Source organism: Equus caballus, chromosome 21, assembly GCF_041296265.1.
Source record: "Equus caballus isolate H_3958 breed thoroughbred chromosome 21, TB-T2T, whole genome shotgun sequence".
NCBI classification, from domain to species: Eukaryota; Metazoa; Chordata; class Mammalia; order Perissodactyla; family Equidae; genus Equus; species Equus caballus.
In genome coordinates this window covers 30,217,033-30,233,178 of record NC_091704.1, presented here as the reverse complement: position 1 = coordinate 30,233,178, position 16,146 = coordinate 30,217,033, and the positions used below count along the sequence as shown (strand labels likewise).

Sequence of the window (16,146 nt, the reverse complement as noted above, 5' to 3'; positions counted from 1 at the left end):
CCTTGTTTTATTCCTGATCTTAGAAAACTTTCAGTCTTTCACCAGTGAAAATGACGTTAGCTGTGGTTTTTTTCATAGGTGCTCTTTATCAGGTTGAGTAAATTCCCTTCTATTCCAAGTTTGTTGAGTGTTGTTTTATCGTGAAAGGGTGTTAGACTATGTCAAATGCCTTTTCTGTACCAGTTGAGGTGATCACCTGGTAGTATTCCTTCATTTTGTTAATGTGGTGTATAATATCGATTGAGGACTTCATGTCACAAATTGCTCTTTCACTCCTTTGATGATTCTCTTGCATTAGGCTTTTGACAGTTTGATTGATATATCTTGGTGCGAATCTGTGTTTATTTTTCTGGGTGTTTGGTTAGCTTCTTGGGTATGTTTATTTGTGTCTTTATCTAATTTGGTGAGTGTTCAGTGTTATTTCTTCAGATACTCTTTCTGCCTCTTCTCTCCTCTCCTGGAACTTCCATTATGTGTGTTGGTATGCTTGATGTTGTCCCTTAGGTCTTTTCGGCTCTGTTCAGTTTTATTGTTTTTTCCTGTCTCATCCTCAGATTGATAATTTTAAGTGACCTATCTTCACCTTCTCTCATTCTTCCTTCTGCTGGCTCAAATCTGCTACTGAAATTGTCTAGTGAAATTTTTGTATCAGTTATTGTGCTTTTTTGGCTCCAGAATTTCTGTTTGATTCCTTTCTGTAATTCTTATCTCTATCGATATTATATTTGTTGGGACATTGTTCTCTGGTTTCCTTCAGCTCTTTGTATTTAAGACAATTAATGCCTGTGCTTCATCAGGGACAGTTTCTACTAATTTATTTATTTATTTATTTTTACTGTGAATGGGCCATACTTCCTTGTTTCTTTGCATGCTTTGTAATTTTTTGTGGAAAATTGGACATTTTGAATATTGTAATTTGGCGACTGGAAATGAAATATTTTTTCCTTATCCTTCAGGGTTGCTTGCTGTGGGTTGTAATTGTGTGTTCATTTAGTGACTTTTCTAAACTATTTTTGCAGTCTATATTCTTAGTCTTGATAGTCTCTGTCCCTTAGCTTGTGGTCACTTAGTGTTTTGTTGTTCTTGTTTTTTTTGACATAATATTTTAATGAAATTTTAAAATTAATATAAAAAAACCAACGATGAATTTTACCATCAGGATCAGTGTATTATCTTGTCTAAAGATTGCAAATCCTTCACACATGGGCCAATCAAACAACTATTATAGCTCACAGCACAGCTGAGACAGGTTGCAGCCTTTTTACTAAAGGTTTCGTTGGTTACAGAAAGTAATTTCAGTGCAATACAATATGAGTTTTATTTCAGCTGTCCATGGATACTGCAGCTCTCACAGCTCTTCTAACAAGAGCCATCTTTACTGTCTTCCGCTAGTGTTTTGTTACAGATGCGTGTCTGGAGCCAAAAAGAAATAAAAATAAAGCGAAAGAAAAAGATAAGAACTCTGCCAGTCTTTGCCTGTTGGCTCTGTGTTGAGGCATTTCTTCAATGTTTAGCCATGTCGTTTATGACTATCTTAGCCTTCACTTTCTGCTTTTGCTAAACCTAAAGATCAGCCAGAGGTGAAAGCTTAGAGTCTTCTCAGGTCGTTTTCTGAATATGTGTCTTGCCCTGGGCATTTGTGTGGTTTTGTAAGTTCCCTGCTAGAAGGGAGTTTTTTACAATGCCATAATTTACCAAAGAAATTCTTTCTCAGCCTTTCCTCCCAGGCTTTGAGTGTGCTATTGTTTACTCAGTTGCACACCTTTATTCCAGGCATGGAGTTGTTCATTTGCCTTACAATGTTTTGGAGGAATGGCCTTCGCATAGCAACTTATCTTTCTGCATTAGGCAAAACAAAGGCAAGTGCCTCTTGTCATTCCTTGGGTAGCCCCCAGACAGGTTTACACAAACAAACATAATTCTGTGAGAATAAAGTCTACTCTACTCACTCCTGAACCAGGGACCAGATTTAAGGTCTTCAAGACCTCCACTGTGTGCAGGAGAGATGTGGGTCAAGGGCAAGTCAAAATGTCACAAAGCTTTTCTACCATTGCAAAGTTTCCATTTTATTGATGCAGTCTTTGCTTGGTTGCTGTAAACATTCAACTTTTTCAGAGTGCTGACAAAGTTGATTCTGACAGATTTTCCTTGATTTTTTGGTGTTTCTGTGGAAGGGTAGGCTCTTGGAGTTCCATATTTCACCTTTTGTGTTGATGTCCTTCACGTGTCTTTTCTCATTGTTTTTTTTAAAGATTTTATTTATTTTTTTCCTTTTTCTCCCCAAAGACCCCTGGTACATAGTTGTATATTCTTCGTTGCGGGTCCTTCTAGTTGTGGCATGTGGGATGCTGCCTCAGCGTGGTTTGATGAGCAGTGCCATGTCCACGCCCGGAATTCGAACCAACAAAACACTGGGCCGCCTGCGCCGGAGCGCGTGAACTTAACCACTCAGCCACGGGGCCAGCCCCGTCTTTTCTCATTTTTAGTGCTCAAATTGTCTCTGATTTGGCCACTGGGAACCCATTCAAGCTGATTTCTGTGTCCATTTGATGTTTCCCAGTCGTTATTTGGACACTTCCTTGTTTTTTGCTGTAACGAAATATTCCAGGCTTATTTTATCATCTTCTTTTCCTAGCCCTGGAATCAGCTATTTCTTCAAAAGCCTGGTTTCTTTTAGTGGAAAATGGCTTTTGGAAACCAAGACCCAGATGTTAAGTATGCTCGTTGCTATTGGAGTGTCACTTTGCTCACGCCTACTCAGTGCATTAGAGCTGGGGGGCAGGAGGAATATATATATACATAAACAGAAATATTTACCTTTGTGGTATACGTGAATATTAGTCTCAATATTATTAATATGTGACTTTGAAGTAATCATTACTCATACTGACACAATACAGCACCATAGCATTCACTCTAGTTTTCACCCTTTCCAATATTAATTACTGCTTTCTTTGACATTATGAAGCTTAGTTTTCATTATTCTAAATATATTTACTTATTTGATCATTTCCCCTTTATATAACCAATTTTCTATTGTAGCTGCTGCCCCCTCATCCATGGAGAGAGTGGGATACCACATAGGGAGAGTGGGACACCCTCCACTTCCTTCTTAGTCTCTAGTCTACGCTGCTTGTTCTGGCTACTTCCTTCCTCCCACATGGATGCCTTCCCATGTTTTTCGGCTCAGAGCTGCATCCCCTGGCTGTCTCTCTGCGTGGATGACTTCTTCGCCCTGCTTTGACCCTGACATCCTGTGCTGGTCCTGTCCATTTTTTTTTTTTTTTTTAAAGGTTTTATTTTTTTTCCTTTTTCTCTCCAAAGCACCCCGGTACGTAGTTGTATATTCTTCGTTGTGGGTCCTTCTAGTTGTGGCATGTGGGATGCTGCCTCAGTGTGGTTTGATGAGCAGTGCTCTGTCCGCGCTCAGGATTCGAACCAATGAAACACTGGGCCGCCTGCAGGGGAATGCGCGAACTTAACCACTTGGCCACGGGGCCAGCCCCTGGTCCTGTCCTTTGTGTTGATCCTCTCTCATCCTTACTCTGGCTGTAACACCTAGTGTAAATTCCTTGGCTCCTGTGCTCTGCGCCATATAATGGCTTTATGCCTGAACTGGGAAGAGGAAGATTCACTTTTTAAATGAATTCTATTCATATATTAAACGTAGCTTATGCCAAAAGAGTATTTCACAGATTTACTATAAAGAGAACTAAGGATCAATTTGAATAGTCATCTTCTATTTCTTGCCTTCTTGATAAAGGAATGTTAGCAGTTTGGCTAAATGTTTGAAAAATTTAACCTTATTCAAGGGTTGTATGTGGATAGTCTGCTAGTAAAGGATAGTTGTCTTTTTATAATTTTAGCACTTTTCAGGTTGAATCTTGCAAGGTAAGTAGTAGTTATTTCAATTTTAATGAAGAGAAGAAACTGAGAATCTGACTTGGACTTGCCAGGATCATCCAGTCTAGTAACATGTTGAGCTGACTTGAATCCAGGACTGTTGAACTCCAAGCCTGTGATCTTTTAGAAAAATCTGTGTCTGCCTCTAGTTAGAATCTCTTAGCTGTTGGTTGATTTTGGGTATTTTTGATGGGCATCATGACTTTAAAGCTTATTTAGTTGAAATATAAACTTTTATAAAGACAGTAAGTTCGATGTGTATTCTGATGAAATCACTTTGACTAAGTTTTTCTTTGAAAATATTTGGCACAAATTTGGTGGGTTCAGAAGTGAAACATTACAAGAAATAAGGAGAATCCCATTTATGTGTATGTTTTGCCATAGTGTATTATTTTTCACTCAGAAGAACTATATTTTGGACTTTTTATTAATCAGTGATCTTTTTTTTTTTTTTTAAAGTCAGGCACATACACTTAAAAATGTACAGAATTTATGGGGCTGGCCCGGTGGGGCAGCGGTTAAGTTCACATGTTCGGCTTCTCTGAGGCTCGAGGTTTGCTGGTTCGGATCCCGGGTGCGGACATGGCACCACTTGGCAAAAGCCATGCTGTGATAGGCATCCCACGTAGAAAGTAGAGGAAGATGGTCATGGATGTTAGCTCAGGGCCAGTCTTCCTCAGCAAAAAGAGGAGGATTGGCAGTAGTTATCTCAGGGCTAATCTTCCTGAAAAAAAAAAAAAAAAGTACAGAATTTAGATTAGGTTTTTTTCAGAACCACTTTTCCCCTGGGGAATTTTTATTGTCAGTGGTTCAGATTTCAGGCATGGATTTATGAACAAGTTGTAAATTGAGTGAGAGATGAGAAATTAGGATTTTCATACCAGCAGCATCTGAAGATCTTAACTCTATGTCCACGTGGAACCTTCAGACCTTATAAGGTAATCTGGTAGAAGATTCCTGACAAGCTGGAATCCTTGGGGTGTTAATAGAGTTGCTGATTTGCCCCCTCCCCTTGGTAGTAATCTCCTGTATGACCAGTTGATATATGTATAAAAGAAATATCTAAATATTTTTAATTAATGTGTTTCTGATGTTTCTGTTTGTATTAGTTTGCTAGGGCTGCCATAACAAGATACCACAAACTGGGTGGCTTAAACAGAAATTAATTTTCTCATAGTTCTGGAAGCTAGAAGTTCAAGATGAAGATGCTGGCAGGATTGTTTTCCTGAGACCTCTCTCCTTGGCTTGCATATGGCCACTGTCTTGCTACCTCCTCCTATGGTCTTTTCTCTGCTTGTGCAACCCTGGTGTCTCGCAGTGTGTCCAAGTTTCCTCCTCTTATGAGCACATAGATGATTGGAATAGGACCCACCTTCATAGCCTCATTTAAGTTAATTATTTCTTTAAAACCTTATCTCCAAATATGATTACATTCTGAGGTACGGGGTTATGATTTCACCATATGAAATTTCAGGTGGGGGTGGGGACGCAATTCAACTCATAACATTTTTATACAGGGAAAGTAAGATGGAATGAATTCAGATGGCACAAAGCACAGGTAAAAGAAAGTGAATAGGGTGGAGCTTTTGAAAATTTAATTTGCCTTTACACATGTAGGGGAGTAAAATTTTTTTCCCTTCTGCACTCCCAGGGCTCTGACTACGGCCTTATAAATCAAACTGACGAAAGACCGATTAACAAGAGAAAACAAGTTTATTAGCATGTACTCATGTGTGGGAGTATCCAGAGATGAGTAACTGAAGTAGATGGTTAGAATTTGAGATCTCTGTACCTAACTTTATAGGGGAAAGAGGAGGGGAAAGAACACTTGATGGAAAAGAGAATAACTCTTTGGAAAGATAGATAAATGGGCCCTCAGGAGAATTGATGTGAGAATTGATAGTTTGTGGCAACGTCCAGGGGTGGTGCCAGGTTTTTTTTTGGTCTCCCAGTTAGAGAAGATTAGAGTTGCTCCAGGGGAGGGGATTTATAAGTTCTTTGGGGAGGCTCTGCTTTTAGGTAAAAAAAGGGATTTCAGGAACTCAGATGCTTTCAGCTCAGAATTATCCATGTCAAAGTGGCATATCCTGATCCCTTCATACACTTGGGTAAATGCCATAATATTAACTACTATTTGCTCTTTATCTTTTTTTCAGAACATGAAAACTTCTGCCATTAGCTAGTCATACTTTATTCTTTAAGAAGTAGATTTAAACTAAAATGCATAAAGACATTGTAGAAATGAGTAGGTAATTTTAGTGGTTTACCTCCCAGGGGTAGTTTTTAGTATATAACTTCTCACTTAACCATTGTTTTGGATGGGCCTCGGTTTAAAATGGTAAGCTTTAAGTTATTGGTTATTTTATTTAGGTCCTTTGTAGTTTCTTGTGAAATTTTATTTGGTATATAAAATAAGCTGTAAAAGTAATTTTTCTTTCCTACTGAGGTATTGGAACTATAATTTTAAGAGTTTACAACAAAAAGTTGTTGGGAAAGTAACATCAGATCACAAACATCACAGAACAGTTCTCTATTTAGCTTCATATCAAAATACGTAATTAAAATCCTTTATACATCCTAAAACACTTCAGTTTTCGTTTTTATGTCAGAAGACTTCAAAATGTAATCTAAGATGGTAGTAGAATTAGAGCTCAGAATGCCTGAATTTTTATGTAGTTCATTTTGATTAAGTATGCTCTTAAAATCTTGCATTTGTATAAGTGTTTTGTTGGAATTTGTCTCAGGCTTTTCAGGTTTTCTACCCTGTCTCATATGAGCATTTAACATTTAAACATTTTTATTGCGATAGTGAATTAACCAGTTACATCTATTTCTTGTATCCACTCTTTTTTTTTTTAAAAAAAGATTTCATTTTTCCTTTTTCTCCCCAAAGCCCCCTATTACATAGTTGTGCATTTTTAGTTGTGGGTCCTTCCAGTTGTAGCATGTGGGATGCCACCTCAGTATGGCCTGATGAGCATTGCCATGTCCGCACCCAGGATTCGAACCGGCGAAACCCTGGGCTGCCGAAGCGGAGCGCGTTAACTTAACCACTCGGCCATGGGGGCTGGCCCTTGTATCTGTCCACTCTTAACCTTTCTTTTAATAGACCAGTGCAGTTTGCGATAGTAGAAGTAGAATAATTCTGTAATATCTTGAGACTTTTTCTTTTGGTAAATATTTTAAGAAATTTGTGTGGCTTTAAAAAATTCTACCATAGCACTTACGTTTGAAAGAAGAATTTGAAAAAGGGAGATTAACAATGGTGTTGATAATTTTGTTCTTTAAGATTTCACTTTGGAGATTATTATGCAGTTGTGAATATAAAACATTTGTCATTTAAACTTAGACATTTTGATGTTCAGAAAATTTGATTTTTTTCATTGACTAATAGTCTAAGCTCTATATTCAAATGAGTACCATTCCCCAGTTGGCTTCTTGCCTTATTTGAAGAAACTGTGAATTTGCTATGTTTAGATTCAGCTGGCAACTTGAAACTTTTTTGATGCAATTGAGAGAGGCTCCCAAAAAAGTTAAATTTAGAATGCAGAAGAGCAGCAGTTTCTAAAATGTTTGAGATGCTCATTGTGATGATTGTAATTAAAAACAAAGTAGAAACCCTTTCAATTATGGAAATTTTCAAACATACGTGTAAGTAGAGAGAAGAGTATTTATACACCTCCTTGTACCAACATTTATAAACACGTGGACAGCTTTCTTTCAACTGTATACTTATTCAGCATTCCCTGGTTTATTTTAAAGCAAATTCCATATGTATCTGTTTAATCATAAAGACTTCACTATGTCTTTCGTTTATATACCATCATCACACGAACCATTATCACATCTAAAATGATTAATAATTTCTTAATGTGATTTAATATCAATTCATGTTCAAATTTTTGATTGTTTTATATTTTTGTTTTTTAAAGGTTGGTTGCTTTGAGTAAGATCTGTATAAAGTCTACACATTATATATGATTGTCCTTCCTATTGAAAGCCATTTATTTGTTGAAGAAACCAGATTGTTTGACCTTTAGAATATGCTGTGATCTGTATTTGGTGGATTACGTCCCTCCGATGTCCTTTAACTTTTTCCTTTATGTTGAATTTCCTGTAAATTAGTAGTTAGATTTCAGATTCCGTATGGGGTGGGGGCAAGAATACATCATAGATGGTGCTGTGTACATCCCTTCGTGTCATATCAGAAGACACTTGATGTCTGGTCTGTTTGTGGTAAGACCATTGTAGTTTTTTAAAATAAGCTTTATTGAGATATAGTTTATTTACAATAAAATTAGCCAGTTTTAAGCATACAATTTGATGAGTTTTAACAAATGTGTACATTTTATATAACCATCACCACAGCCAAGATGATACCTTATTACCTTGAAAATTTCCCCCTTCACATTTATTCTGCTGCTCTCCAGACCCTCCACCCCTACTCCACTGGTCTAGCTTTCTATGGTTTTTTTGTTAGGAATATTGGCCCCGAGCTGACATCTGTTGCCAGTCTTTTTTTTTTTTCCCTTCTCCCCAAAGCCCCCCAGTACATAGTTGTATATTCTAGTTGTGGGTCCTTTTACTTCTGCTATGTGGGACACCACCTCAGCATGGCTTGATGAGTGGTGCCATGCCCACACCCAGGATCCAAACCGGCGAAACCCTGGGCCACCAAAGTAGAGTGTGCAAACTTAACCACTCGGCCACAGGGCTGGCCCCTAATCTTCCTCTTTTTGCTTGAAAGATTGTCCCTGAGGTAAACATCTTTTGCCATTCTTCCTCTATGTTGTATGTGGGACTCCACTGCCACAGCATGGTTTGATGAATGACCTATAGGTTCTCACCCGGGATCTGAACCCATGAACCCTGGGCCACCAAAGTGGAGTGCATGAACTTAACCACTATGCCACTGAGCTGGCCCTTCTATCTTCATATTTTTACCTTTTCTAGAATTTCATTGTAAGTGGAATCTTAGAGTAAGATCATTGTAATTTAAAGGAGATATGGCTTAGGATAATTTTGGCCAGGAGCTACAGGTCTAATTCCTTCCATTTTTATACGACAGGGACTTGCCATGAGGTGTTGAAGCCTTGTTTCACTGAGTTGGAGAGACTGGACCTAAATGGCGCAGCATGACTTTGCTCCAGCCTGGCTTAATTTTCCTACTCCACCATCATCAACAAAGGTACCCTTTCTTGCATTCTCTCTCTCCTTTTTGTCTGCCTGCCTTTCTTTTTGTTCATGTTCTGCACAAATGTAGTTGAAGTGTGAAGCCTTAATACTTTTGCAAAGAAAGCTTTTGTATTACCAAGTTATTTCATATTTAATCTGTTGGTTTTTATTGTTTAAAAAGTCTGTTTTCAATATACTGTCAGCATACTAAACCATTTACCTCAGAGTTGTCTTCTGTATTAATCGAAGTTCCACACATTTTAATTCAAACTAGTTAGATACGTTGAACATTATTTTTGCATCTTACCTTTTTCTATACTATTCTTCTGATAACTTACTTTACTGTATATAATTGTTAAAAAAAATCGGTAGTTTCTGAAGTCTTTCCATATAACTGGAGGATTTCTTTTCCAAATAAATAAGACTGAATGGCATGTTACTAAACTTTCAGTAGTGATGAGAATGTTGCAACATTGTTACATATCACGACTTACTAATCTAAGAAATGTTTATTTTACTTAAAAACCAAGACAAAATAGTTTGTGTAAGATTTACTAGGCATTGAAATTGTCATCGACTTAAAAGATGTGCTAAGAGGGATCTTGGAATTGTATAGAATCAATCCACCTGGCTTAATAGCTGTCTTCCACTTTGTTTTTTTCCCCATAGTGCAAAGGAATCAAGAGAGGGCCTTGATCATCTGCTTGCCTATTAATCAAGCTCTACCATGCTAAGGCATTCATTTTGGGTACAGGCAGTACTTATAAAACAGTTATTAAAAACAGCTCTTCTGGGAACAATTTTAAATTCTGAAAGTTGTTCCCCAATAAGGACTTGTCAGATCATAATAAATTTGGCTCCCAATATATTGAAAAAGGTGCATTGGAGTGACAAAATTCTATTAGATAATTATGGTAGATAATTATATTATCTAATAGAATTTTAATGTTTAAAGATGGATCTTAATGATCATATAAACTGACCTTATTTTATATAGATGGATTCTCTGGAAGGTTAATTGGCTTGCCTGTTTTCACGTAATTAGTGTGAGCCTAGACTAGAATCCAGGATGCGTTTCCTATTCTGTACTCTTCCCGTACGACTCATTTTGAGATTCTGTAAAATGGTTAAACATTTCATTTCATAGACTCTAAAATGGATTCGAAGTTGTTAGGGAATGACTTCTACGGATTAAGCTACTGAGATCACTTCTTATAGACTCTCTGTTTCCCCCTGTTCCTCTTAAATGTAGGTCTCTGGAATTTGCTTCCTTGTTTTTTTTAGTGGGTTCGTTTTTTTCCTAGGCTTACTTCAGAATATATTGTGTGTTTTCTGCTTTCCCCTTTATTTCCTTTTTCTCTTTTGCTCATTTTCTCTGAAATAAGTGTAAGACTTATTTTCATTTTTAAGCAGATCCGTAAAAGTTACCAGCACCTGGAAAGTTAGTTATAAAACATTAGAAAACTTGAGAATAACTTTTTGTCTTCATCTAGATGTTAATCTGAGTTGATTAAGATCGACTGTTGTTAGGTGGGGTGAAATCCTTACTGCTTTCTAGAACCTGACTCTTGATCTGGATATAAGCCCTCCTGAATGATGATGGTGATTTTGAGAATTGGGATTGCCTATTCTAAATTCTCACTTATTCTAATTTATTCTAAATTATGTCCAGAAAATGGTATCATTTTAAACTCTTAACTAGTAGTATTTGAAACTGTTTCCTTAAACCTTACCCAAAGTGGTTTTGAGAAACACACACACACACACCTTTTAGTAATGACTTCTTTTCTTATACCTTCTGTCTTATCCTTTCATCTCTCAAAAATCACTATTTGTGGATTCTTCTTTATAATTAACCTCCTTCTTTCTGCCAGAGCCCTTTTAATTTTATCCTGAGTAAATGGAACTACTGAGTTCAAAATTAATTACTGAGTACTCACTCAGGAACTGAGTAAATTAATTACTATTGGGGTCTCTATTTCAACTTAATCAGAGTTTTTTGTTTATTTGGTTTTTGAAGAGGTGATGTGAAGACTTGAATTAAGGGTAAAAATATTTTCAGAACTTCACATAAGTAGTTTTCTGAGGTGTGTAGAATTTTAGCCCCATCATGTGGTGAAATTTTAAACTGCATGTGGTTGATTTTATGTCTGTAACATAGGACATTGTCTTTTGAACTGTTGATTGGGACCCAGTAAGAAGTAAATTTTAATGTTTTTGTATCCACATAGATATAATTAAAACAAAAGTCAGGGGCTGGCCCGGTGACTGAGTGGTTGAGTTCGTGTGCTCCACTTCTGTGGCCCAGGGTTTCATTGGTTCGGATCCTGGGCAGGGACGTGGCACCCCTCATCAAACTACACTGAGGTGGCATTCCCACATAGCACAATCAGAAGGATCTACAACCAGAACGTGCAACTGTGTACTGGGGGGCTTTGGGGAGAAGAAGCAGCAGCAGGAAAGATTGGTAACAGATATTAGCTCAGGTGCCATTCTTAAAAAAAAAAAAAAAGTCATATACCTGTGGCGCACTAATGTTTTCTCTTGTCTTCTGTTCATTTTTATTCTTTTAAAAAAATGCAAATTGCTACTGATTTCATCATCCTTTAATAGGTTCTGACTGCAGTTTGAAAAGTAGCATTTTTATTTTTGAAGGAATACTCAACTGAAATGGTTGTAGATAGTGAAAAATTTAGATACCTTTTTAGATACCCCTTTGTTTAAGATCCTTTTCCTTCTTATCGTCATACCCTAGGAAGGATGATAAAATGGTCCCTGTAATCAGGCTGAGGTGTCCTTTTATAGTAGTAATCCTTTGAAGAAGGAATGTCCCTGGGATGTGGTTTTAAAAGAGTAAGATGAGTCTAAGAGGCAGAAAGTAGGGGAATTTTTATTCTTTTTAAACAAACAAAAATAGCATGTTTTGATGAGATTGAACTATAGTCAATACATTATCATATTCCTATTTGATATTCTTTACTTATTTCTCTTTCTAAAACAGTATTGTTTTATTGATTCTTTTATGGCAACATTTAAAAAATGATAATACTGTACCAAAACTTTTCTTCAGTGATGTAAGCAGTGTCAGTTTGCACTGAAAATATGTGCTATTTAAACTTTAGGCTCAGAGAGGATTAGAAAATTCAGGCAGACTGGTAGACAAGTTCATTGAAACTTCTTGTTTACTATGTAGAGTTTTGTGTTAACTACTGATTCAGATATTCTGGGCATCAGAGAGAGAAAATTGATAAACTGTTTTTTAAAGGAATCCAGAAAAAGATTTAAAAGGTGTAAAAGGGAGAGAGATGTTTTCTTCCTTGCTCATTGTAGTATCTTAGTTTCTTGAGTCATTACTACATACTAATCATTGTGTAAAATGCTTTGTATGGTGGCTAATAAAAGTTGTAAGAAGTAAATACTCTGATTTTTTTCCCCCATTTTCAGATGAGGGAGCTGAGCTTGAGAGAGAGAAGTCACCGCCCCAAAGTGCTAAAGCTAGGATAGGAACCTTGGTGTGCCAGACTTTAAAATTTATCAGTTTAATAACTTTCTTTTCTTGATTATTAGGTAGTAGACTAATTTTCAGAAGTGAAATATCAGGATGCTTTTATGCATACACCGGAATATATTTTTATCCTGGTTTGGATAAACACATGAAATTGCCTTTTTTTCCCCTTCAAGGATGGCATCTCCAGTATCTTTCTGTAGTTGGTACATGGGAATCTGACTCTTTTCAGTGCCTATATAATCTTTTATTGAGTAGATCTACATGGATTATTTAATTAGTTACCTGTTAATGGACTAGGCTGCAGGACTATCTGGGCATCTCTTGAATATATTCGTAGGGTAAATTCTTAGCAGTAGAATCAGTGGATTAAAAGCTTTCTACATTTTGATATAGCCTAATTGCTTTCCCTCCACAAAGGCTGTACCAATTTATAATCCCATCAGAATTTTATGAAGAGGCCAGTTTTTTCAATTTTGGCAACTGGATATTTTTACGTTTTTAAGTCTTCATGAATTTGGATGAAAAATACTACTTCAGTCTTTTGATTTGCATCGTTTAATTATGGTTGAGCATGTTTTTGTGTTAGGAACTATTTCTAAGAACTTCTTGTTCATGTAATCTGTAATAGCTCTTTTCATGTTGAAGCATTTGTTTGCCATATCTGTTGCAAATATTTTCCTCCGGTAAGTTTTTTTTAAAAACCATATGAAAAGTTTTAATGAAATATTTCAACATACAAAGAAGTATAGGGAATAATTAAATGAACACTTACTAACCACCCAAAACAGGGATAGGAGTGGATAGGAACTTTTTAGGCCACTGCTCCTCAAACTTGAATAGGTAAAATAAGCTGGGGATTTTGTTAAAATGCAAATACTGATTTCAGTAGGTCTTGGATAGGGCCCTAGTTCTAACAGTCTTCAAAGTGGTGTTGATTCTGCTTGTCTGTGGATGGACCACACTTTGAATAGCAAGGCTCTAACCTATAGTTAGAAGAAAAATTGCTGGGCATTGATTAGATATTGCCAAACTCCTTTTCCATGTGGTGTACTGATTTACACTCCTGTATGCTGTGTATAACTAGTCTCTGTACTTTGTACTCTTGGCAAGACATTGTCAGATTATGGTAGTTAACATTTTTTGCCAGTCTTTGTTACAAAGTGCATTTTCACTGTTTCTTGGACATTGGGTTACATTTCTGTGAATTGCCTGTTCACATCCTTTGTTTATTATTTCTTTTGGGTTACTTTTCTTTTCTATTGGCTTAGGAAATACATACATGCGTCCATACATATGTGTATGTGTGTGTATGTATATGTATGTCTATATGTACGTACATATATATGTCATTTTTAATGTCTTTAAAGTTAATTTTTTTCTAGTCTTGCATGTATTTCACTAAATGTATCAAGTACCTTGTAGTACTTGTTGCTGTTTTAAATGCTATTTTAAAAGATTTCTTATTAAGTCTTTGTTGCAGATATATTGTATCTTATGTTAGTATTGTATTTAGCAACTTTGATTAATTCTTATTCTGTAGTGTCTTTTAGATTTTTTAATATGGACAGTCATTTGTTCACAAATACTATCAGTTTTCTTTCTACCTCTTCAATCCTGTCACTTGTGTTTCTTACTCGTATTTTACTGTGCTGACTATATGTCAGACTCTGTGAAGGGTCTGGGATTTTACCCTACTTGCAGGCTAACAGGCTAGCCTGTTACTCTTTCATGGATGCCAGTAGATTCCTGGGTCAGAGACAAAGAACTTTATTACTCATGGCACAGCAAGCAGCATAAGCATGATGTTGGTACTAAAACCTTTGAGAGCTGACATGGAGGGGCCCAGGTGGATGCTGTCCTTGGACTGGGTGGGTAATGTATCACATTTATCATAAGCCTACTCTTTGTCTTGGAGAAGGATATTACCTATCCCTCAATGTTGGTCTCTGCAAACATAACTCTGAGAAATGGGCCATATATAGAGCAGTCAAGGCCCTGCATTCTTGGCGTACAACTAAGAATATGCTGGGATGCTCAGGGCCCTTGGTAGATTACTTGTCCCAACAATCTGCCTGTCAGCCCTACATGTTCTCGGCTGAACTTGAATTTTCACGATTGTACCACTCTGTCAGCCACTCTGATTCATTTGACTAACAGAGGCTAGAACCAAATCCATTTAATTTGCCTTATACAACATTTAATTAAGGCTACTGTCAACATCCCAAGCAGCAGGATGAGGCCAGGATTCAGCCAACTGTGAATAAGTCCTGGGGGGATCCAGTAGATGATTCTTTTTAGCCTGCCAATATGTGGTCTAAGGCACTTTGTTATCCACAAAAAGCTACTTAAGGGAGTTTAAACTGACCTGATACTTGGTGTCATTACCTATAATTATAGGGGGGAATAGATGGGCCAAAAAGCAGACCTCATCCTCAATAGAAGACATTCTGTGGCTTATTTTCCCCTACATGCAAACATCACCTGAAAGGGCACAGATCACTACAGTTTGGGGTTTGTTATTAAAGTTGATGTGGATTGCTATTATATTAGTTTGGTTAAGAAACGTGAACAGTGTCACCATTAGTTGCAACCTCTGTTGCCACACATGGTATAACCTAAGACCACCCAGGTGTTAGGAGAATCAAATGAGTTTTTGTCAGTCAGACTAAAACAAGGTTGTGCCTGTTTGAGTGTTTTTTACACATTTACTTTTAGGAGATGCTGTTGATATCAGGCACAGCAGAGTAGTTTAGGACTGTCCATGGCCACATGCATTTTTTTCTGATTTCAAAGCATATTGATGGGGATGACAAATCTAGGAGTTGGTCAGGGTATTATCCCCAGCCGCTGTTTGATTCAGGCTCTGGTGCTTGTTCTGTGGAATACAGAGAGCATTAATTGTTCTCCTTCCTCCCTGCACCTTCTGTGGGTCAAAGATGTTCTCTCTTCGGGTACTGATGTTTTTGCTTTCCCTCTACAGCCATAAAATCAGTGTCCCCCATTCCAGTAGCTCTGACATCACTTAAAGAAAAATCCCTACTTGCACCCAGATCTTTTTATCTGGAGGAGTTGGATATGAGTGGGACAAGGATATTTTTACATAATTTGCAGAGACCTGTAATAACCCTCATGTTGTAGGGGCACTGTAGTGGGGACTCGGTGAAAAGTATTCTCAAGCAAATGGTCATTGACTACAGATCTAGGGCCATGTCAGTCCAATGAGAGATTCCAGTTGGCCAAACAAGATTGTTTGAATTCCCTAGGTTCCTTTTTGTCTAGGCCATCACCCTGAGGAGTGGCCTGGCTTGTAGTTGCTCATAGGGGAAGGAAAGAAACATCATCTCCAGGGATAATCAGGGCAGAATCCTGAATTTTTAAAAGAGGTCTCTCTAATAACTTCACTTCTTTCATCCTGATTACTAACCGGAAAGTGGCTAAGAGGAGATGATCATCTTTTGGCTATCCTGCGTTCATTAACCAAACTCTCTTTCTATGGTGTGTGAAGAGATGAGGGACATGGAGTTGTAGATTGTTCTGAGTTGAATTTTGAGGAGACTGTT

General features: G+C 37.2%; 1 protein-coding gene across 9 annotated transcripts in view; it reads left to right on the top strand.

Moving 5' to 3' along the window:
* Window positions 1–16,146, top strand: part of GPBP1 (GC-rich promoter binding protein 1) — a 93,930-nt gene that overhangs the window by 39,468 nt on the left and 38,316 nt on the right. For 8 of the 9 annotated variants that reach the window (XM_070246818.1, XM_001495419.7, XM_023625646.2 and 5 more), the window contains exon 3: window positions 8,972–9,091. In XM_070246818.1, coding sequence (XP_070102919.1) covers window positions 9,029–9,091 — 63 coding nt within the window. In that variant the 5' untranslated portion in view covers window positions 8,972–9,028. Of the gene's footprint in view, window positions 1–6,629; window positions 6,641–8,971; window positions 9,092–16,146 lie in introns of those variants that run through there. The other variant, XM_005604251.4, reaches the window with a different exon arrangement.